Raw genomic sequence first — 25,538 nt, 5'->3', positions numbered from 1 at the left:
AGGACGGTAAAAAAGTCCTGCCAGCAGCATCTTCGGAGCGAAGGAGCGGTGTGTATACCGCTCCTGCCCATTGAAATCAATGGGACGGCGCGGCTATACTGTCAGCAAAGCGCCTCTGCGGAGGCACTTTGCGGTGGTATTTAACCCTTTCTCGGCCGCTAGCGGGGGGTAAAACCGCTCCGCTAGCGGCTGCATAGCGACGGTAAAACCCTGCTAATAATAGCGGCGTTTTACCGCCGACGCCGCCCCCCGCCCCAGTGTGAAAAGGCTCTTATAAAGCAACCATATGTCTAAAGCTATGAGCCCAGAAGTATCAACAACTGGTTACTACATAGAAAGGTAGGAGTGCATCATTGTCAGGAAGTAACAAATGCCTCATAGCACGCGACCTCACTCATGAGGAAGTATGAGGGTTAGGGAGGCTTTGTGGGCCCCCATCAGCCACGAACAAACGAAAGAAAGAAAAACTAAAGGAGAATCCAGGAGTTCCAGACTTTTTCAAACTTCGCTCGTTTATCTTTACAGATACTGGTCAGCTTTTCGTTTACCATAATCCAGGATATTTTATATGTTTCACCAGCGTGACATTGATCACGGGCGAATTCCTCACACCTGTGTAATTTATATCGATATGGACACTTGCAATCGCCATCAGAAGAATGTGCGACAGGGTGACATTGCAGGAACACAAATGGGAGACAGCAATAGGGCGTTCTCACCCATAACAGTAGGTGCCCTAAAAGTCCTAAGGACTTTATGGTAGGATTGCCAAAAATAATTTTAATGAAAGTTGCAGATAAACTTTTTTTTAACATTACATGTGTTAAAGCCTAAATTATATATTTTAGTAGTTTGGTTTATTTAACCACTTCAGCCCCGGAAGAATTGGCTGCTCAATGACCAGGCCATTTTTTGCGATACTGCACTGTGTCGCTTTAACTGACAATTGCGCGGTCGTGCGATGCTGTACCCAAACTAAATTGGCATCCTTTTTTTTCCCCACAAATAGAGCTTTCTTTTGGCGGTATTTGAGCATCTCTGTGTTTTTTATTTTTTGTGCTATAAACAAAAAAAAAAAAAAAAAAAAAAAAAAAAAAAAAAAAAAAAAAAACAATATTTTGTACTTTTTGCTGTAATAAAAATAGCCCCATTTTTTTTTTTTTCAAAAGCTATTTTTTTTCCCCTCAGTTTAGGCCGATATGTATTCTTCTACATATTTTTGGTAAAAAAAAAAAAAAAAAAAAATATAGCAAACAGGGTATATTGATTGGTTTGCACAAAAGTTATAGGGTCTACAAAATAGGGGATAGATTTATGGCATTTTTATTATTGTTTTTTTTTTTTAAATAGTAATGGCGTAGTAGTGCAAGTGCCTGCCTGATTGCATACAAATTGAAACGTCTAAGGTTTGACCTCATATTATATGGTTTTGGTAAATCTGAAGGAAAAAAAAAAATCAGCAGAAAATCTGATGTATGTATGTGTGTATGGGGCTTAACGGGTTTTCTTCTAAGATTGCCCTGTATTTGGCTCCATCCATCTTCCCATCAACTCTGATCAGCTTTCCTATCCCTGCTGAAGAAAAGCATCCCCACAACATGCTGCTGCCATTACGTTTCACGGTGGGATGGTGTGTTCAGGATGATGTGCAGTGTTTGTTTTCTGCCACACAGAGTTTTGCTTTTAGGCCAAAAAATAGAGTTAGGTACCTGGTAACTCTTTTTCTAAGAAGTCTTCCAGGGCAGCATCCGAGAGATAGGCTCCTCCTCCCTGAAACAGTAAAACACATTAGTCCACCATTATAAATTCAGTCTTACCTGCGTGCCTCAGTTGTATTAAAGCACAAAAGGAAATCAGTTAGTTTAAAAGCTCCCCCATTGTACCTGGTATTTGTCTTTTCAAGGGTGGGAACTAGTGCTGCCCTGGAAGACTTCTTAGAAAAAGAGGTACCTAACTATTTTCTCGAATCATCTTCCAGGGCAGCATCCGAGAGGATGTATCAAGCAATACTTACTAGGGTGGGAATATAGACTGGAGCACCCTGCGACCAAATGCCTGGTCTTGGTCAGACAGCTGGTCTATACGATAGTACCTTGTGAAGGTACTGAAGTTCAACCATGTTGCTGCCCTGCAGATCTGCTTCGGAGTTGCCCCTGCTTTCTCTGCAACCGAGGTTGCCCAGGCTCTGGTTCTGTGTGCTCTGATCCCGTCAGGAGGGGTGAGGTTTTGTGCCACATAGGTCATCTGTATGGCCATTCTTATCCATCTGCTGATGGTATGCTTAGAAGCCTGTTTCCCTTTGTTGACTCCCGCATATAGGACAAAAAGAGAAGTTGTTCTTCGCCAGTCCTTCTTTCTTTCGAGGTATGTCACAAGTGTGTTTCTTACATCTAGTTTGTTGTGTCTTTTTTCACGGTCCATACTTTTTGGAAGCGAAGGGATGTTGATATTTTGTGTTCTGTGGTCTGGCGAGAAAATTACCTTGTCTAAATGTGCAAGACAGTTTGGTTTCATCATAGACAGGGCTTGAATTTCGCTCACTCTTCTGGCCGACACTAGGGCCACAAGAAGTGCTGTTTTTAGAGTGAGGTTTTTATCTGAGCTGTTTTCTATCGGTTCAAATGGAGGGGAGAGAAACCCTCTGAGTACCGTGGACATGTCCCAAGTTGGTGTTCTATTCATTTTAGCCGGTCTAGCTCTTTTGAGTGACATCAGGAATCGTTTTATTAGCAGATCCTCTGCGAGTCTGGTGTCCATGAATGAGGACAGTGCTGCCACTTGTACCATTAGTGTGCCCAGGGAGATATTTTTGTCTGCCCCGTCTTGTAGGAATTCCAGAATTGTTGGGATTATCCCTCTGTTGGAAATTGGTTTGTTTTTATTCCAGGAGACAAACTTTCTTCTCACTTTTTCGTAGATTGCCCTAGTTACTGGTTTTCCGCCGTCTAGGATAGTATTGATCACCTTGTCTGACAGTCCCTTATTCTGGAGTCTTATACTTTCAGTAACCAAGCCGATAGCTTCAGGATTCTGTGGTTCATATGATTGACTGGGCCCTGTGATAAAAGATCTGGCCGGTCTGGCAATGTCAGATGACGTTGAATGCTGAGGTTCTTTAAGTGGCTGAACCATGCCCTATGGGGCCAGTGCGGTGCTATTAGTATCACTGTTCTCTCTGTCTTTATTTTTTGGATCACTCTTGGTATTATGGCAGTTGGAGGGAATGCATAACATAGTTGCCATCTCCAGTTTTGGCTGAAGGCATCTACTCCGCTGTTTCCATCTGTGGGATCTAGTGAGAAGAATGTTGGTGATTTTGCGTTCACTTTGGAGGCGAACAGATCTACCTCGGGTATCCCCCACATTTGAGTGATTTGTGCGAAGATCAATTGGTTCAGTGACCATTCCGTCTGTTTTATGGTCTTCCTGCTCAGGAAGTCTGCCAGTGTATTGTCTGTTCCTTTCAGGTGGATGCCTGATATAGACCTTATGTTTCCGTCAACCTCATCAAGCTTTGGGACTTTGTCCCTCCCTGCCCGTTTAGGTATGCCACAGTCGTGGCGTTGTCCGATTGTATTCTTACGTCTCTCCCCTGTATTGCTGGCTTGAATGCTTTTAATGCTTCTTCCACAGCTTTTAGCTTCCTCAAGTTTGAGGAGGCTTGGGACCATCTGGATTTCCATTTTCCCTGTGCGCAAAGGTCCTCCATGTGTGCCCCCCAGCCTAGGGCGCTGGCATCGGTGGTGATCCTGACTGGGACGGATTGAGTCCATTTGTGCCCTTCGATGTATCAAAGTGGCTGGAGCTACCATTGCAGTGTTTGTTTGACCGTGGTCGGAACAGGAATGGACTTGTCTAGGGATGAATGGTTGCCATCCCTCTGGGACAGAATGTAATTCTGTAGTGGTCTCATGTGGATCTGCGCCCATGTGATGGCTGGTATTGAAGCCGTCATCAGCCCTAGTACTGCCATTCCCTGTCTGATTGTAATGGCGTTGGTCCCTGTTAGAGAGGTTACTGCCTGCGTTATCTTTTCGCTCTTTTCTTCTGTTAGGAAGATCTTGGTTAGTCTGGAGTCTAATACATAACCCAGATAACCACTCTCTGGCTCGGGGTCATCTGATTTTTCTGCATTCACTATCCACCCCAGATTTTGTAGGTAGGACATACTCGTGTAAGTTGCTCTCTAGGGTCCCTGCTGAGTCTGCAAAGAAGAGTAGATCGTCTAGATATGGTATGATGCCAATGCCTTGTTGTCTTAGACCTTTTAGCGCTTCTGCCATTATCTTTTAGAAGATTCTGGGTGCTGAAAGGGAGAGCTTTATTTTGCAGGTGCAGAGTGGTAGCTGGCCCTTGTATTGCGAACCTCAGGAATTTTTGATGCTCCTCCTTTATGGGGACATGTAGGTAAGCATCCTGTAGGTCTATTGTCGCCATAAATGACTCCTGAGGTAGGATGTTTCTGACCAAATAGACTCCATTCTGAATTTTTTGTATTTTATTCCTCTGTTGAGTGGTTTGAAGTTCAGTATGAGCCTTAGCTTGCCTGATGGTTATTTCTTTTCAAAAATATGTGAATAAAAACCTCTTCGTTACTCCTCTTGGAGGTACATGGCGAATCACTTTCTGATCTAGAAGATTCTCTAGTCACTCTAGAAAGGCCTTTGCTTGATCCTTTTGTAGCGTAGTTACTAGGTACTTGGTTGGGGGCGGGTCGAAAAATTCTATCGCGTAGCCATACGTTATGGTGCGTACGATGAATTTGTTTTTTGTTGCTTCCATCCATTGGTGGGAAAAAGCTGCAAGTCTGCCCCCCAACTGATGGCAGTCCTTGTTTTTTGGGTTAGGGGGCTTGAGGATGAATTCATCCTTGCCTCTTATTTTGTTGTCCCCAACGCTTCTTCCCATTATACCTGGCTGCCGGTTTGTTGAGTTTTTTGAACTGCCGAAAGGGTGCCTTCCCTTGTTTCTTTTTGGTTTGGGGAAACCCCTTGTTTTTTGTTGCAGTTCTATCTAGTACCGTTTCCAGTTCAGGCCCGAACAGTAGGTCTCCAGTGAACGGAATTCCACACAACCTGTTCTTAGAAGAGATGTCGCCTTCCCAAGATTTCAGCCACAGGGCTCTTTGGGCTGAGTTGAGTAGTGCTGTGACTCTTGAGGAGATTCTGACAGTTTCAGCTGAGGCATCTGCTAGAAAAGCTGCCACTCTGGTCAATGTAGGGATGGTCTTTATTAATTCTTCCCTAGGAGTGTCATTTTTCCAGAAGTTCCTGAAGCTGGGTTAGCTATATTAGTAAGGTGCAGGCTGTGCAGGTGGAAGCTATTGCTGGGTTCAGGTTCGCAGCCCCTGCTTCCCAAGCTCTTTTTAGAAGGGCTTCTATTTTCTTGTCCATGGGGTTGCTTAAGGTACCTGCGTCGTCAAAGGCTAAATCAGATTTATTTGTGACTTTTGCCAGAGACGCATCCACTTTGGGGCATTTAGCCTAGGTTTTGATGTCTGTCTCTGCAAACGGATAACTACGCTTGACCGCAGCTGGTATGAAGAGTTTCTTCTCTGGGTCTGCCCACTCTTTTTTGATGATATCTTAGAGTCTGGTGTACAGGAAATGTTCTAGGCTTCCTGGGTTGTAGCCTTTATACATCTTGTCATGTAGTGTGAGCTCTGCAGCTTTTTGCTCTTTAATACCCAGTGTGTCGGCTATGGCTTTTAGAAGGTTATCTGTGTCTTCTGAGGGAAATAGATTGCCTTCAGAGTCCAGATCTTCCTCCTCCGCGTGACCAGAAGTGGCGACGCCGCCATCTTGGTGCACCCTGCATGGCCTCCACGAGGGAAGGCTGCTTCTGTAGGATGCGGTTGAATGCCAAGAGCGGCGGTGAGAAGGAGGGGGCAATCGAGCAGGCTAGCAGACGGACGAACGGTAGGTAAACAGATAGAGGTAAAAAACTGACACCTACCCCGCTGTGCCATCTGTGGGATCCAGGTGCGGCCTGAGCTCTCAGGGTTAAAGAAGATCACTGGCCATGGATTAAATTAGCAGCATGTCCTTTCAGCATGTGGTGTGGGGAGAAAATGCCAGTGCATTTGTATCAGCTTGGGGGGATGATTGCAGACCCCTCTGTAGGGGTGAAATCTCAGGCAGAGTCTTTTTTGCTCAAATTTGCTGCTCCTGCTCGCCCTCCCAGGGCCCACTGGGCTGAATGAGATGCTGGCAGGGGGTCTCCTGCAAGTAGCACAGAGACAGGATTTAAAATAATAAACGTTTCTTTGGAGCTCCTGTGGGTCCGGAGGAAACACAAACAACTGAGGCACGCAGGTAAGACTGTGAAATTTATAATGGTGGACTAATGTGTTTCCTGTTTCAGGGAGAAGGAATCTATCTTCTCGAATCGCCCTGGAAGACGATTCGAGAAAGTTTAATTTTGGTCTCATCTGACCAGAGCACCTTCTTCCACATGTTTGCTGTATCCCCCACATGGCTTCTTGCAAACTGCAAAATGGGGATTTTTTTTTCCAACAATGGTTTTCTTCTTGCCACTCTTCCATAAAGGCCAGATTTGTGGAGTGCACAACATAACAGTTGTCCTGTGGACAGATTCTCCCACCTGAGCTGTGGATCTCCCTTCAGAGTTACCATGGGTCTCTTGGCTGCCTCTCTGATTAATGCTCTCCTTGCCCGGCCTGTCAGTTTAGGTGGACGGCCATGTCTTGGTAGGTTTACAGCTGTGCCAAACTCTCTCAATGTTTGGATGATGGATTGAAGAGTGCTTTGTGAGATGTTCAAAGCTTGGGATATTTTTTTTTTATAACCTGCTTTAAACTTCGCAACAATTTTATCCCTGACCTGTCTTTCTTGGCCTTCATGATGCCGTTTGTTCACCAAGGTTCTATAACAAACCTCTGAGGGCTTCACAGAACAGCTATATGTATATTGAGATTAAATTACACACAGTGGACTCTATTTAATAAATTTGAAGACTTCTAAAGGCAATTGGTTCCACTAGATTTTAGTTAGGGGTATCAGAGTAAAGGGGGCTGAATACAAATGCACGCCACACTTTTCAGATATTTTTTTTGTAAAGAAAACAAAATAAAACCATTTATTTCCTTCCACTTCCACAATTATGTGTCACTTTGTGTTGGTCTATCACATAAAATCCCAATAAAATGCATTTACGTTTTTGGTTGTAACATGACAAAATGTGGAAAATGTCAAGGGGTATGAATACTTCAAGGCACTGTATTAACCACTTCAGACCCGGAAGGATTTACCCCCTTCCTGACCAGAGCACTTTTTACAATTTGGCACTGCGTCGCTTTAACTGCTAATTGCGCGGTCATGCAATGCTGTACCCAAACGAAATTTGCGTCCTTTTCTTCCCACAAATAGAGCTTTCTTTTGATGGTATTTGATCACCTCTGCCGTTTTTATTTTTTGCGCTATACACGGAAAAAGACCAAAAATTTTGAAAAAAAATGATATTTTCTACTTTTTGTTCTAAAAAAAATCCAATAAACTCAATTTTAGTCATACATTTAGGCCAAAATGTATTCGGCTACATGTCTTTGGTAAAAAAAAAAAATGTCAATAAGTGTATATTTATTGGTTTGTGCAAAAGTTATAGCGCCTACAAACTAGGGTACATTTTCTGGAATTTACACAGCCTTTAATTTATGACTGCCTATGTCGTTTCTTGAGGTGCTAAAATGGTAGGGCAGTACAAAACCCCCACAAGTGACCCTATTTTGGAAAGTAGACACCCCAAGGAAATTGCTGAGAGGCATGTTGAGCCCATTGAATATTAATTTTTTTTGTCCCAAGTGATTGAATAATGACAAAAAAAAAAGAAAATTACAAAAAGTTGTCACTAAATGATATATTGCTCACACAGGCCATGGGCATATGTGGAATTGCACCCCAAAATACATTTAGCTGCTTCTCCTGAGTACGGGGATACCACATGTGTGGGACTTTTTGGGAGCCTAGCCGCGTACGGGGCCCCGAAAACCAATCACTGCCTTCAGGATTTCTAAGGGCGTAAATTTTTGATTTTACTCCTCACTACCTATCACAGTTTTGAAGGCCATAAAATGCCCAGATGGCATAAAACCCCCCCAAATGACCCCATTTTGGAAAGTAGACACCCAAAGCTATTTGCTTTGAGGCATGTTGAGTCCATGGAATATTTTATATTTTGACACAAGTTGCGGGAAAGTGACAATTTTTTTTTTTTGCACAAAGTTGTCACTAAATGATATATTGCTCACACAGGCCATGGGCATATGTGGAATTGCACCCCAAAATACATTTAGCTGCTTCTCCCGAGTATGGGGATACCACATGTGTGGGACTTTTTAGGAGCCTAGCCGCGTACGGGGCCCCGAAAACCAATCACCGCCTTCAGGATTTCTAAGGGTGTAAATTTTTGATTTCACTCTTCACTGCCTATCACAGTTTCGGAGGCCATGGAATGCCCAGGTGCACAAACCCCCCCCAAATGACCCCATTTTGGAAAGTAGACACACCAAGCTATTTGCTGAGAGGCATGGCGAGTATTTTGCAGCTCTCATTTGTTTTTGAAAATGAAGAAAGACAAGAAAAAAAATTTTTTTTTTTTCTTTTTTCAATTTTCAAAACTTTGTGACAAAAAGTGAGGTCTGCAAAATACTCACTATACCGCTCAGCAAATAGCTTGGGGTGTCTACTTTCCAAAATGGGGCCATTTGGGTTTTTTTTTTCCACCTGGGCATTCCAATGGCCTCCGAAACTGTGATAGGCAGTGAAGAGTGAAATCAAAAATTTACGCCCTTAGAAAGCCTGAAGGCGGTGCTTGGTTTTCGGGGTCCCGTACGCGGCTTGGCTCCCAAAAAGTCTCACACATGTGGTATCCCCGAACTCAGGAGAAGCAACAGAATGTATTTTGGGGTGTAATTTCACATATTCCCATGGCATGTTTGAGCAATATATCATTTAGTGACAACTTTGTGCAAAAAAAAAAAAATAAATTGTCTCTTTCCCGCAACTTGTGTCACAATATAAAATATTCCATAGACTCGACATGCCTCTCAGCAAATAGCTTGGGGTGTCTACTTTCCAAAATGGGGTCATTTGGGGGGGGGTTTGAACTGTCCTGGCATTTTATGCACAACATTTAGAAGCTTATGTCACACATCACCCACTCTTCTAACCACTTGAAGACAAAGCCCTTTGACACTTTTTGATTACATGAAAAAAATATTTTTTTTTGCAAGAAAATTACTTTGAACCCCCACACATTATATATTTTTTTAAAGCAAATGCCCTACAGATTAAAATGGTGGGTGTTTCATTTTTTTTTTCACACTGTATTTGCGCAGCGATTTTTCAAACGCATTTTTTGGGGAAAAAACACACTTTTTAAAATTTTAATGCACTAAAACACACTATATTGCCCAAATGTTTGATGAAATAAAAAAGATCTTAGGCCGAGTACATGGATACCAAACATGACATGGTTTTAAAATTGCGCACAAACGTGCAGTGGCGACAAACTAAATACATTTTTAAAAGCCTTTAAAAGCCTTTACAGGTTACCACTTTAGATTTACAGAGGAGGTCTACTGCTAAAATTACTGCCCTCGATCTGACCTTCGCGGTGATACCTCACATGCATGGTGCAATTGCTGTTTACATTTGACGCCAGACCGACGCTTGCGTTCGCCTTTGCGCAAGAGCAGGGGGGACAGGGGTGCTTTTTTTTTTTCTTTATTATTTTTTTGCTTTTTTATCTTATTTTTAAACTGTTCCTTTCATTTTTTTTTTTTTTAAATCATTTTTATTGTTATCTCAGGGAATGTAAATATCCCCTATGATAGCAATAGGTAGTGACAGGTACTCTTTTTTGAAAAAAATGGCCCTCAAAGCATCTGACCACACCAAGATCGGTGTGATAAAATGCTTTCCCAATGGCGCTGTTTACATCCGGCGAAATCTAAGTCATAAAATGCTCGTAGCTTCCGGTTTCTTAGGCCATAGAGATGTTTGGAGCCACTCTGGTCTCTGATCAGCTCTATGGTCAGCTGGCTGAATCACCGGCTGCATTCTCAGGTTCCCTGTTGAGACAGGAGAGCCAGAGAAAAACACGGAAGACGGTGGCGGGGGGGGGGGGCATTCCCTCCCACTGTTTGTAAAAGCAGTCTAGAAGATAATTAGTCGCTAGGATTGCTTTTACATGAAAGCCGACCGCTGGCTGAAAAGAATGATACCAAGATAATACCTAAACCTGCAGGCATCATTCTGGTATAACCACTCAAAGTCGTGAATGGCGTACCTGAAGACAAAAAAATGGTTAACAATAAAGCACAGTAAATGGTAAAGTATAAAAAATTGCATACCTGAAAAGCAAACATGATAAAACATAATAACAATAAAACATTGCAGAATAGAATACAATAAAAAAGAGCAGAACAATAGAGAGAGAATAGAGAGAGAGAGAACAATAAAACGACAACTATTTTTTTATCTTATGTTTTTGTTTGTGTTTTTTTTTTACACTTTTTTTTGTAACTGTAACTTTTATAACTGTAACCGGTTCCAGGTTCAGGTCTCTCAAAATGCGATGGCATCTTGGGAGAACCTGTGAAAGTGTGCCTAGTTTGTGCAATGCTGTACCCTACGCTAATACTCAATTAGTGAATGGTAGCGTTCAAAACATTCACCAATGCAAAGACCAGGATTGTCAGGACAGGAGGGACAATAATAGCGGGTGTCACGCCTATATCCGCGCTTGCTGCAGACACGACATGTTTTTTGAGGGGGTTCGTTGGGTAGGGGTACTCGGGAGGACATAAAGAAAATGCCTCTCATGCAGCCGACTGCATTTGGTTGGGGATGTGAATGGGGGAAGTACGGGCGCTGCAGAAGTGGTGGGTTCCCAATTAGGATTGGCGAATGCAGCAGGAAGGGCATTATGGGCACGACGGGCCTGTGTTTGTCTTTTTGGTGGCAGCGGGACACAACTTGTGCTTGCCACCTTACCAGCTTGAACTGCACTTATGGGACTCGCCACGTCACCAAGTGTTACTGCAGTGCTGGTTTGACTACGACCGGGGTGTACTAGGCTGCTGGTGCTTGCCAGTTCACCAAAACGCTACCAAAAAAACTGTTAGCGATCGCAGGGATTAGGCCTGACTCTGCGAACGCTGCAGTTATGCGTTTAGTGTTTTGTAAGTGACAGTGATCGATCGATACTGCACTTGGGTGGGCTGGGCTGGGCCGGGCGGAGGGGCAAAACGCAGGTGCTAGCAGGTATCTGGGCTGATCCCGCTAACACTGCGTTTTTGGGAACCCTAAACTGCTGGGGACGCCAGTATAGATCTGATCAGATATTGATCCGTTCAGATACTATACCACTAAGGGAGGTGTACGGTGCGTGCATTGGTGTTAGCGGTACTGGCACTAACCTGACGCTGCCTGGGGCTGGTTCTTGCCAGTTCAACAAAACGCTACCAAAAAAACTGTTAGCGATCGCAGGGATCAGGCCTGACTCTGCGAACGCTGCAGTTATGTGTTTAGTGTTTTGTAAGTGACAGTGATCGATCGATACTGCACTTGGGTGGGCTGGGCTGGGCCAGGCGGAGGGGCAAAACGCAGGTGCTAGCAGGTATCTGGGCTGATCCCGCTAACACTGCGTTTTTGGGAACCCTAAACTGCTGGGGACGCTAGTATAGATCTGATCGGATCAGATATTGATGCGTTCAGATACTATACCACTAAGGGAGGCGTATGCTGCGTGCCTGGGTGTTAGCGGTACTGGCGCTAATCTGACGCTGCCTGGGGCAACGCATATCACTGCCGGGCGATCAGGGGGCTAAACCTTTATTCGGTAATAAACGGCAGGTGCCCTGACACTATAAAAAATAAACTAACTAACCAGCGTCACCCGTAACAGTTATACGGTGAAAGGGTTAACTAGGGGGCAATCAAGGGGTTAAAACATTTATTAGATAGTATATGGGGGTCCCTGACACTATAAAACGCAGACGGCGAACCTAAATATTTACGTCCCTAACTAGCGGAACCAGTGACACTAATACAGCGATCAGAAAAATGATCGCTTAGTGACACTGGCGACAGGGGGTGATCAAGGGGTTAAAACTTTATTAGAGGGGGTTAGGGGGGTACCCTAGACCTACAGGGGGCTAATACTAACTGCCCTAACACTTCTAACTGTCAAACTGACACCATGCAGTAATCAGAAAAAAAAAAAAAAACACTGCTTGGTGTCAGTGTGACAGGGAGGGGGAGGGGTGATTGGGGGGGGGGGGGGGGAAATCGGGGGGCGATCGGGGGTGTAAAGTATGCCTGGCATGTTCTACTGTGTGTGTATGTGTTGTGCTCTTCTCTCCTCGGCGCCGGAACGGAAACTGCCGAGCCGAGGAGAGATGACATCACATCCTCTGCCTCTGTGTACTATACAGAGGCAGGGGATGTTTCTCATTGGCTGGGAGCGATCGCGAGGGGGGGGGCACGATCGGATGGCCTCCCCCTCATCTCTAAACGCTCCCAGACAAATGCCGACCGCCGCTGGCACCCGGGGGGGGGGGGGTGTCCAAGTGATTTTGCCTGCCCGTGCCATTCTGCTCACGTATATATGCGGTCGGCAAGTGGTTAAAGCATCTTGAGGACATGATATGGCTGCACTCTGCTGAAAATAGTCTATACCGGGGTTATTACTATACAGTTAAACATGTCTGTAGCCCTGTTTACCTGACCCTTGCTAGACTAAAAATGGTACTTGATATACAAGGTATGTCTATTAAATAACAAGACTGTGATTCCACCTAGTAAACAAAGCAGTCAGAACTGGCTATAACTGCATGCGTGATGACCTTGAACATGTTTGAACCTGCATGACAAGCAGTAACACTCTGACGTTCACTTGATTGTGAGTCTCCATTTAGTTTGGTCGAGTTTTCTGTAGTGTGCCGAAAAAACGCTAAGTTTAAAAGTTGAACAACATGTCAATTTGCAATTTTTAGTAAAATTGCACAAAACAAAGCAGTTTTTGATCGACAACCACATTACTACACTTGAACATCCTTCATATTCGCCTGATTTAGCACCATGCGACTTATCTTTTCCCAAAAAGGTAAATCAGTGCTTAAAGGGACACAGTTTGAGTCAGTTGATGCTATAAAGAAGAAAACGGCGGATGTGTTGAAACAGCTGACAGAAATAGATTTTCTCCATGCCTTCAACCAGTGGAAAACAAGACAGCAGCAATGCAATAGTGCAAATTGAGAATATATTGAAGGGGACAAGCATTAAATTTGTAATACATATAAAGAGGTTGAAGGGGTGGGGGTCAGTCTGTCAGTGCTCAGGCCATACGATGCATCAAATTGGTCTGCATGGCTGTTGTCCCAGAAGGAAGCCTGCAAACAGTTTGCTGAAGACAAGCAGACCAAGGACATGGATTACTGGAACCATGTCCTGTGGTCTGATGAGACCAAGATAAACCTATTTGATTGATTCAGATAGTGTCAAGCGTGTGTGGCAGCAACCAGGTGAGGAGTACAAAGACAAGTGTGTCTTGCTTAAAATCAAGCATGGTGGTGGGAGTGTCATGGTCTGAGGCTGCCAGCACTGGGGAGCTACAGTTCATTGAGGGAACCATGAATGCCAACATGTACTGCGACATACTGAAGCAGAGCATGATGCCCGCCCCCCCCCCTTTGGAGACTGGGCTCCAACATGATAAATGACCCCAAACACACCTCCAAGACGATCACTGCCTTGTTAAAAAGCAATGTCTCCAGACCTAAACCCTATTGAGCTACACATACTGCAGCTGCTAGCTTTTAACAATAGGACACTTACCTGTCCTGGAGTCCAGCGATGTCGGCACCGCAGCTGATGTTTCCATCAGCTGTCGGGTGCTGCCGCCGCCATGGCGGGTAAGGGTACCGGCAGTGTAGCCTTTACGGCTTCACGCCGGGAACCCTACTGTGCATGCGCGAGGTCCCGCTCCTCTCTCCTACTAGCCCGGCCACAGGGAGAGGAGGAGGGAGCCCTGCGGTGATGTCATGGGCCGCGGCCCGGACTCTCGGAAGTGTGTACAGGATACTTGTCAAAGACAGGTATCCTGTCCCCACCGAAAGGTACTAATTGTGGCACCGGAGGGGGGGGGGGGGGGGGAGACAAATGAGCGGAAGTTCCACTTTTGGGTGGCACTCCGCTTTAACGCACTGGCAGTTATGCATGTGGACTCTGGGTCCTCTGGTATCCGCTTTCAGGCGGTCCTGTGTGCAGTCCATATGAGACTTCGACAGAGGGAACTCCTGTCCAAATGGGACAAATCTACAGGCTAGACAATCAGTTTCATGTGGAATGATCACAATTAAAAGTGCACCAAATGGAAATTTTGGAACTGAAACCGAAAATGCAGGATGCACTTGGCCAAAAAATGAAAATGACAGTTTTTAAAATATATACCGGTATGTATATATATATATAATTTTTATATACAATTGTATTATATTTGACTTTTTAATTAATATCATGAATTTAAATGAATATGAAATGTCAGCCATTATTGGCACCTTTATCGCAACAAAAGCTCAAGAAAAATGTATCCCTTTAAAGCGGAGTTCCGTCTGGGTAAAAAAAGAAATTAAAAGTCAGCAGCCACAAATACTGCAGCTGCTGACTTTTAATATACGAACACTTACCTGTCCAGGGAGCCCGCGATGTGGGCACCTGAAGGCAACCTGTCCCTCGGCTTTGGGTGCAGGCACCAGCTTCCTTACTAAGGGAAACAGAAAGTGAAGCCCTACGGCTTCACAACCTGTTTCCTACTGTGCATGCCCAAAAGTGGGAAATACAGGATTTGACAGGTATTCGCCCCCCCCGAAAGGTGCCAAATGGGGGGGATCCGATCCACGGAAGTTCCATTTCTGGGTGGAACTCCGCTTTAAATTCTATACAACTCTTCACACTGGTCAGTTGTCCTTCCGTTGTGGTGTTAAAAATCCTGCTTGTTGGATTTTTGGTCAGTTAAAAAAAGACGAACCAAAAAACACATCTTACTGTTGAAATGCATTGAAACTGCAGCAAAAACGCATCAATATTGCGCCCACATTACGTTTTTGAGTCACAAGACCTATGAAAAACACACCATAAAGCACAGAATTGTGGTAAAATTGCAGCAAAATTGTGGCGTTTTCAGCGCTATTATTGACACCTTTTTCGCTTATCGGCAAAATGCAGATAACACCATTTTTGGGCCGATATGTTTCGGCCTCTATCTATATACAGTCCTTATTAAAATCGTAACAAAAATTTGAATTTTAAAAAACAAGTTTAGTTCATTTACCAGATAAACTATACTTTTATTTCAAGCAGAATACTTTTTATATACACTAGATTTGACGTTCCCAGTGTAACAAAATTACTTTCAGTTTTTAAAACTATTCCTCGTGGAATTTTTTTCAATTTCTCAAAACATGTCTGGAAAAAAAAAAAAAAAAAATTATATATATATATATATATATATATATATATATATATATATATATATATATATATATATATATATATAAATAACTTATTGCAGGTACGTACCTGTAGTCTTGAACAATTTTCCTAGCATGCTCCAGTTGGTCATTAGACAGAAGAATGTTTCTGGGGTCAGTTACTGTGAAGAAATGCTTGGCTCTTCCAACAAATGTACTCTGGTCCCAGCGAGGCTCCTTGATGTTAATATTTAATGGCAATTCACCTGACATCTTTTGAATCTGCATGAAAACAAAACAAACATGAATGCCAAAATGTAATGTGTAGACAAACACTAGTGCAAAATAAATATGTTCACTTATACAAGAAAGAAATGTTGTGTCTGTCCCGTGTTACAATACTGTCTGTTCCTTGTTAAAGGAGAGTCAAAGAACAAAGCTGCTAGGCATTGCCAAAATAACATAACCCAAACTCCATTTCAGAAAAAAACTGTGCAATATTAACACATATGTGAAAGAATTATTAATTATTGAACCTGTGGGTACTGAAACCGGGATTTTTGTTACTCACCGTAAAATTCCTTTCTCGAAGTTCATTGACAGACACAGCTCTTCTGAATCTTGACCATAGGGTTATATCGCCACCTACAGGAGTAGGACATTAGGCAAAAAAGAACTCAGCACTGCCTATGGGCAATTCTTTCTGGCATAAACCCCCCCCCCCCCCCCCCCACACTTTGTTAGTAACAAAGCAGTGTCAGAAAGCATGAATGCCAATAGAGGGGCGGGTGCTGTATCCCAAGAGAAAAGGATTTTATGGTGAGTAACAAAAGAAAAATAGTTGCTTATGTTCATTGATGAAAACAGTTCTTCTGAATCTTGACTGTTATTGCACAAAAACCTCACCAGAATGGAAATCTGGAGGCTGTGCAGTAAAAAAGTTTTAATGAAAACACTTGAACTGAAAAGTGTAAAATAACTGTGGAAAAAATAAAAAACGAAGGCATACAAAAATAAATGTGTAACCTATATGACATATATCTTCAAATGTGATCTGAAAACACACATGTAGATATAAGGAGTGAATGTAGGCATTCAACACATATCCAGCTATATGTATCGCTAGATATAGAAATAAATAAATTGCTAGTACCCAATAACCAAAGAAATTAAATAGGAGTAAAATATTGTGCATGAATTAGGGTATGTGCAAAAGGTTAAATCTCGTATATAGTAAGGTCGCAGATATAACAATAACTGCGAAACCAAACTATAAATATAGTATAATGCATAAACTGGAATACATATAAGATTTTTAGAGTATCGCATATGGACGCAGTTGCAGGCGTGACTACAACTGCCAGGCATACATATTAAAGAAAGATAAGACATGAACATGTATCGAATGCTCTTATGAATGCTCTTTGTGAGGAACAACCATGTTTAGTATTCTGTATGCGTTTCGGTTGTTCGGATAGTAAAAGATTTCTATCCAAAGAAATGTTATTGATCTCTTCATCGATATGTGAAGGGTTATATCCTTTGTCGATGAATCTCGACCTAAGAATATTGGCTTGATGGAAGTAATCTGGAAGGTTTGTACAATTACGTCTAATTCATGTAAGTTGACTCCGGGGTACTGACTTCAGCCAAGTTGCATGATGGCAGCTATCGACTGGCATGTATATGGAGAGGCAGTGTCGATTCCCTGCACTCCTTTAAGGCTACCTTGAATGACAACAGCGTGGGTATTGAGTTCACATATGAAGTTAGTTCTTCCACCATCCATTTTTTGGACCTAGAAATAACAGCAGTTAATAATCAATTAGAGGCTAAAACTCTTTTTAAGGCAACCGACCGGAATGGATACATTCCAGTCAATAGCTGCCATCATGCAACTTGGCTGAAGCCGGTACCCCGGAGTCAACTTACATGAATTAGACGTAAGTGTAAGAGATCAATAAAATTTCTTTGGTGGATAGAAATCTTTTACTATCCGAACAACCGAGACGCATACAGAATACTAAACATGGATGGTCGTTCCTCACAAACTTTTCAGTACAACACAAACAAATTAAGGATATTATTTCCAGACATTGGAAAGTCCTGCAAAGTGACCAAGTACTAGGACCTTTACTTCCGGAACAAGGTGGAGTCATTTACAGGGGTAGAACGCCAATAAGTGGACAGATTGCCTTTAACGTAATAGACCCTCCGATTATCCGTCCTTTTTCCCATAATATGAAAGGATTTTTTCCTTGTCGTAAATGCAACGTATGTTTGCATAACATCTGTGGGTGTAGGAGAACTGAAACTTTTGTGTCAACTTCTACAAGAAAAGAAGACCAGATTAAGCATTTTTTTACTTTTTTGATTTTTTGTCAAACTCGGTATGTGGTCTATCTGATCACGTGCCCTTGCGGGAGACAATTCATGGGTCGTACCATACGGATGTTTTCCGTGAGAGTGAATGAGCATATAACCAGCATTAAAAAGGGACGCACCAATCACAGCGTCCCTAGACATTATCTTCAGTGCCACAACCAGAATCCAGCTGGCACAAAATTGGAGGGGTGAATCTCTCGTGAGGGGCATATCTAAACTAGAAACATTCTGGATACATCAATTAAAATGTTTTAGGCCACATGGCCTCAATATAGATTGGGACATTAATGCATTCATTAGTCAATCTTGAATATCAATTTACTCCTTAAGAATTAACAGTAGATCTATAGTAGTCCTTTGGTGAGCATTTGTAGGACACTATAGACTCTCTATGTATTTCTGCTCCTCTTTATTATACTTATTATTTTTCCCTATTTAGGGATTACTAACTTTTTTAATTTATCAAACATTTGGGCCTACCAAGATTACATCTGTTGATTTTTTTAAAATTTACTATTATTTATTTTGGTTCATTTGATATTTTTAGGCAGACTAGACGCCACTTTCATCTATTTCTACCGTCCCATGATGAGCGGTTAGATTTATATGGTGGGTCACATACTTATACTGATAGTTTAGCCTCCATTCCTACGTAATGTACATATATCCTATTCTGTATTAGTGCGGTAGAATATATGTTTATGTTGTATATTTTTTTACCTATTGCTATGTGGAATTTCACTTCCTGATGTTAGGGTTAATATTTGTTTTATACCCATTATATTTTATTTTTTATATTCCCCACTATTTCCTTGGCGATCTCGGAATGGTGATGCTTTCCTGAGATCTGCAATGTGTGACGCCTCTGAAGCTTGGAGCGGATTTGCGTCTCTGGCGTGACTGCCGTCTATTTCCGATGTTTTGGAGGTTTGCAACGCAGTTGCGTTCCAAGGCTGATTTTGTTGCTTTCGGGTTTTTCCATGGCCTGCTATGCATCGTTACAAATGGCTCCCGTCCAAGTTCTATGACTTTGTCACATGATCCTTCTCGGGACTCACAGGATAGGCCCACCTGATAACCAATGGCCGGCTGTGCCGACTGCACGTGACCATCCACGCTCGCTGGGCGGATAATAACCGATTCTATTGGATACTGACACTGAGGTTTGGTTTTGCTGGTGACTAAACCATCCCTCCTTGGTCTATTCACACCACATGATATCAATGTTGATCCCGCAGACCCAGAAGTCAGATTCCACATGACGATAGCAGGTGTTTAATGTTTGTATCATATCTTTTTATATAAAATAGGCATATCAGTGGCAAGCTGGCATATACCCCAGTTGAAGTCTTTGCAGACGAAACGCATCGAGTTTGATATGCTTGCTTAGCCACAAATTTTTATAGCGCTTTTTATCCTGTTTGATTCACATTCTGCCTGTTTGGGGGCTAGAAGTTGTTTTTTAAAATAAATTTTCCTATGTGGAGTTATACTATCTTCTTTTTTCCTTTTGGGAATTTCCACCATTGATAAGAGGATTGGAGATCAGGGCTGGCAATCCCGCTACAGTTTTACAGCTATGGAGGTTCCAAGTCAGTAACATCTATACCAGATGGTTGGTGAGTAATAACCAAGGTCTCCAACAGACCTCTTCTTGGATACAGTTCCACATCTACACTCCTTTGGGCAAACCTCTCCATTTACCGTTTTCCGGTACAAGCTCGTTTGACTCACCGCCTCCGGCTTGTGAGTCCACCTTGTCGGTAAGGGTACCCCAGCTTCCCCTCTACTATTTTGAAGTTATGACCAGTATCGTTTTGAGTGCCTACTTTCAATATCGATTACACCGATTAAATAACTTTATATAGATGTACAAGACATTGAAGCCATTCATAAGAGCATTCAATACATGTTCATGCGGACTCATTTCTTTCCCCTTCAGTGGTGGCATTTATTATTGACTTCTCACAGTTGCATCAGCTTTTATATTGATACTTTGTACAGATCACGTCACCACCATTAATCTACACATTTTAGCTTGCATTTCACACTCCAGTGGTATTTTATACTAGCCATCGTATATGGTTTGTATATTTTCACAGGAGACTTATATGGTTGAATTTGAGACGTCAGACCCCAGAGTCTTATCTTTCTTTAATATGTATGTCTGGCAGCTGTAGTCACGCCTGCAACTGCGTCCATAAGCGATACTCTAAAAATCTTATATGTATTCCAGTTTATGCATTATACAATATTTATAGTTTGGTTTCGCAGTTATTGTTATATCTGCGACCTTACTATATACGAGATTTAACCATTTGCACATACCCTAATTCATGCACAATATTTTACTCATATTTCATTTCTTTGGTTATTGGGTACTAGCAATATATTTATTTCTATATCTAGCTATACGTATAGCTGGATATGTGTTGAATGCACACATTCACTCCTTATATCTACATGTGTGTTTTCAGATCACATTTGAAGATATATGTCATATAGGTGTACACATTTATTTTTGTATGCCTTAGTTTTTTATTTTTCCACAGTTATTTTACACTTTTCAGTTCAAGTGTTTTCATTTGTTGTTTTGGCTGCTGACCACTACAGTTGGCGCTGTATTTTCACTCACTTTTTCTTCTGAATCTTGGCCATAGGGTTGTACCAAAGCAGTGCCTCAATAAGTGGTGAGCAAACCAAAAAGCAACTGGAGCAACCAGGCAAATGTGCCAACCACCCAAACAACCCCTAAAGGGGCAGACAAGGAACCTTAAACAGTAGCCTGCACATCCTTGCTGCCATAACAGGCATTCGAAGATGCAAACATCCGGGATGAATTTCAACTATAACAGCATTGACTAACAATTACATGACTACCCCATTACATTAGACTGCATTTTCAGATTTTTGCAAACATTAAGCCACATATGACAGGTCTAGCTAATCTGGAGCATCAAGTCACCATATTTTGTGCCACTGAAAACCAGACATCATTAACGTGCCCAGAAACCTGAGCTTGTATTTTTCCGACTAGGATCCAGCATACAGATTTCTCTTTTACACAAAACATAATATTTACACACTGCTATCCTTTTAACATCCAAAATCAGTGTGAGCCCACTGAATCCTGTGGTGAGGGAGTTCATAAATTTAGCATTTTCATAGGTCTTCCCTAACATTCTTTAGTACAGTGGTTCTCAACTTGGGGGTCGAATGATGATTTGCCAGGGGGTCACCGAATCCTGGGCTGTTCCTGAAGCCCGCACCGCTCTCCCAGCCTTTTTGCGGCCGCTCAGCAGTGCTGTCTTTGTAGCCTGTGGCCACCTAGCTGGGCTGTTCCTGTAAGCCGCCCACTCAGCCTCTTCGCAGCCATCCATTGAGTTCATGGCATGCCTGGGAGGGCAGAGACTAGAGGTCAGCTGACTGGTGAGGAATGTGAAGTGGAAGGGGCTGAAGGAGTCTCCATCTGTTGGCATAGGTGTCACTGCTGAGAGACACCACAAAGTCGCAGACACAGTGAGTAACACTACCTAGTTGCCATTAAAGGTTCCCACTACAGTTCTCAGATCAGCAGATGACCTTGATCAAGAGCACCCAAGTTGGCTGATCAGAACTCTCCCAGCACTGCCACTCATCCCATTCCCCTCACCAGCCCCCCCACCCCCCACCCCACCAACCAAGGAGTAAGAGAAGGAATAAAAATAGAGAATACATGGAAGGGAGAGGAAAAGAGGGGGAGGAAGAAAGAATAAGAGAAAGAAGAAAGGATGGCTAGAGAGAGGGATGGGGGGGGGGGGGGGGGGGAAACAAGAAATTAGGATAGAGCTAAAAAGGGAAAGAAAGAAGAACAAAGAGAAAGAGTGGTACCTCCTAAAATGTACCATAAGGGGTTTTAATACTGTACTAGTGGAAGGGACTCAGGGAGCGCTAAATATCAAGGGGTCACAGCACTAGCAGGTTGAGAACCACTGCTTTAGTACCACGTGGGTTCTGTCGTTTTTGTGGGGGTGGGGCACAAAATTGTGATTTTGAAGGCCCCCAAAAAAGATGAAATCAAAATATCCTAATTCGATTCCCGTGTTTTTTAAGCTTTTTTTTTTTTTGGAAAATTAGCTGTGGGGCTGGGATTTGTTCAGTCTTGGTTCATATGAGTAATAATCTGGGAAACAGCAATAGTACAAAATTAGAAAGTGAATCTTATATCAGATACTCCAGATGAACATATGTCAAGGTGATCTTCACAACCACCATCTAAACTTATAAGTCATTTTCTTTGTAACTATTGATCTTGCCCTAATCAATAACACACTTGTATTGACTGAGTAGTAAATCAAAGAAACACCAGTAGCAAACAGTGGGGGTTATTTACTAAAGGAAAATCCACTTTTGCACTGAAAGTGCACTTAGAAGTAAAGTCGCTGTAGATCCAAGGGGGACATGCAAGGAAAATAAAAAAACAGCATTTTAGCTTGCACATGATTGGATGATAAGATCAGCAGAGCTTCTACTCATTTCAGATCTCCCCTTAGATTTAGAGCGACAGCACTTCCAAGTGCACTTGCAGTGCACAGTGGATTTGCCTTTCGTAAATAACTCCCAGTGTGACATTAAATAGTGCAATGAAGGCTTGCACCAGTGTAGGTTTTACATGCTATATAAATACAAAGAGGTCAAAGGTTTTCCTTTTACAGTGTTGGCACCGTCAACATGCTGACAAGTGCACAAATTCTTACAAATACGGTATCACATGCTTCAAATCCTTTCTTCCCCAGCACAGGGGGAGCAACACAGCAGACATTAAATATAAATCTAGAAAACCAGCCTGAGGGCCAAGCAAAACAGTGTGGCAGATTTTCATTTTGCAATTGAAATCTCATACAATGATCATGTGCAGAATGAATATAGTGGATTGGTAGGCAAATGCTTAAACATTCATATTTTTGAGAAAAACAGAAAGGGATAAAATGCATTCTGTAAATACAAACATGATTCATTTGACCCTAACCAATAGATGCAACTAAATGGGAAATGTCAGCAAGGCAAATAAATAGATTCTTAATTGCTGCCTTGGGTGCACATGACCCCAGCAGAGCCCCTCAGAAGGATCAGACTGGGGATAAACTTATTTCATTTTTCAAGTGACACCCTGTTGATTCCCTGAGAGAAGTAAACCCTAGGGAAATGTTTAAGCAAGTATTTGAGATGTAAACTTTTGCAGTCAGATACTCCATACGCCCTCATCTAATGTTTATAGCAAGAGTAAAAATTTTAAACCATTAAAACACAGCTCTAGATTTAATACTCACCTCCTCTCTGGTGCTGCTCCCCCCAGACTCACCTCTTATAACGTCCAACACTGGTCTTTTTATAGTTTCAATGACTCCCAGCATTACTTAACCCTCTTCCTGTGAATCAAGGGCATTAAGGACCTGCCCCCTGCTGGGTACATCATCAAGCTACCTTGGGCTCACATAAAAATGCTGCAGAGTGGCACCATATCATTATGTGCCACTCTTCAGCAGCATTTGGGACCCATCCACCACTGCAGGAAGGAGATCTGTGACAGGACTAAAGACCCATTTAAAAAATGTATGCATACAAAGTTCTTCTTTGTGTGGGGGGAGCCCAATTTGATGTTAGATTTTAAGGGCCGATTCATACCGGTCTTCTTTGGTGTGTTGTGCTAACGTGTATGATGTTGCTCAATACATGTTGCATTAAAGCAGCTCATTGATTTTGAAAAGGCTGCCAAGGTGCTAGAGCAGAAAAAATAGGATTTTTAGAACAGTTTACCTGTAAAATCCTTTTCTTTGAAGTACTGTACATCACGGGACACAGAGCCATAGTAATTACTATGTGGGTTATAGGCCACCTTCAGGTGATGGACACTGGCACACCCTAAGACAGGAAGTCCACACCCTATATAACCCCTCCCACTACTGGGAGTACCTCAGTTTTTGTAGCAAAGCAATACGCGTGTATACCAGAAAGAAGGGAGGGACCTCTGTGTCCCGTAATGTACGTCAAAGAAAAGAATTTTACAGGTAAGTAGAGCTGCACAATTAATCGTTAAATCGTGATCTCGATTCACCCCCTCTGACGATCTGTCCTGCTGAGTTTGCAGATTCTTTCATATAAACAAGTGGAGAGATTATCTGCTCACTCAGCTGTCAAAAGAAAGCATCTGGGCAATCTGCCAAGTTTAGAACTTGAAACATTGTAACTAACTTCCTTCTTAGATCAAAGGGATAGAACTTCTGTGTAAACAAATAACCCAGGCAATCTGCAAAGTTTTAAACAACATGTAAATGCAGTTAAACCACTTAAAGTCTAAATCTTTTTCTGACATTTCTTAAGTTAAAATCAACATTTTTTGCTAAAAAATTACTTGGAAACCCCAAACACACATATAATATTATATATATATATTTAGCAGAGACCCTAGGGAATAAAATGGCAATTGCTGCAATATTTTATGTCACGCTGTATTTGCCCAGCGGTCTTTCAAATGCAATTTTTTGGGAAAAAATATACTTCAATAAATTAAAAAAAAAAAAAAAAAAAAAAAAATGAAACAGTAAAGTTAGCACAATTTTTTTTGTTTTAATGTGAAAGATGATGTTACGCCACAGGAATCGCGAGAGACTCATGATCTATCCTCTAAGGAAAAAAAAAAGTGATTCTCATTTTAGCCAGAATCGTGCAGCTCTACAGGTAAGCTGTTATAAAAATCCTATTTTCTTAATTGTACATCACAAGACACAGAGCCATAGTAATTACTATGTGGTATGTCTCAGAGCAATGCCAACTGAGGGGAGGGAGACAACAAAATTAGGGCACCATGAGATCAGAGGACTTATACTGCAACCTACTGTGCCCAAAGGCGATATCCTCATGACTTTTTACATCCACCTGATAGAATCTGGTAAATGTATGGACTGAAGAACAAGTTGCGGCATTGCAGATTTGAGCCATGGAGGCCTCGTGATGCACTGCCCACAAAGCACTAACAGCCCTTGTGGAGTGCGCTTTGATTTTAAAAGGTGGAATCTTCCTCTTTAAACCATAAGCTTGAACAATTATTTGACAAATCCATTTGGAAATAGTAGATTTCGATGATGCCTGTCCTCTTTTAGGACCTTCAGGAAATACAAACAAAACATCAGTTTTTTTAATCTGAGCAGTCACCTTCAAGTAAACTTTGACTGCTCTCACCAAATCAAGAGAATATAGTGATGTTTCTTCCGTAGAACTGGGTTCTGGAAAAAATTAAGGTAGAACAATATCCTGGTTTAAATGAAAACTTGACACTACCTTCGGTAGAAAGTTAGGATGAGGACGCAATACTACCTTATCCTTGTGAATAATTAAATATGGCTCTTTACACGAAAGAGCAGCCAACTCTGATACCCTTCTTGCAGAAGATATGGCTACCAGAAAAACTAGTTTCCTTGTCAAAAGGACCAAGGGAATATGTTGTATGGGCTCAAAAGGCTGTTTCTGTAATACTGACGGAACTAAATTAAAATCCCAAGGGTTCAGGGGTGACCTAACTGGAGGATTAAGCCACGTTACCCCCTGAATAAAGCTACGAACCAAAGAATGCAAAGCAAGTGGTCGCTGAAATAATACCGAGATATGGCCCTTGATAGTATTC

At 42.2% G+C, this 25,538-nt stretch overlaps 1 protein-coding gene across 1 annotated transcript in view; it reads right to left on the bottom strand.

The window, feature by feature from the left end:
- Nucleotides 1-25,538, bottom strand: part of LOC141132330 (sideroflexin-1) — a 112,428-nt gene that overhangs the window by 67,571 nt on the left and 19,319 nt on the right. Inside the window, exon 2 of the mRNA XM_073620610.1 lies at nt 15,603-15,775. Coding sequence (XP_073476711.1) covers nt 15,603-15,766 — 164 coding nt within the window. The 5' untranslated portion in view covers nt 15,767-15,775. The remainder of the gene's footprint in view (nt 1-15,602; nt 15,776-25,538) is intronic.

Source organism: Aquarana catesbeiana, linkage group LG03 (assembly GCF_042186555.1).
Source record: "Aquarana catesbeiana isolate 2022-GZ linkage group LG03, ASM4218655v1, whole genome shotgun sequence".
Taxonomy (NCBI): Eukaryota; Metazoa; Chordata; class Amphibia; order Anura; family Ranidae; genus Aquarana; species Aquarana catesbeiana.
This window is presented reverse-complemented; position numbering and strand designations above follow the sequence as displayed.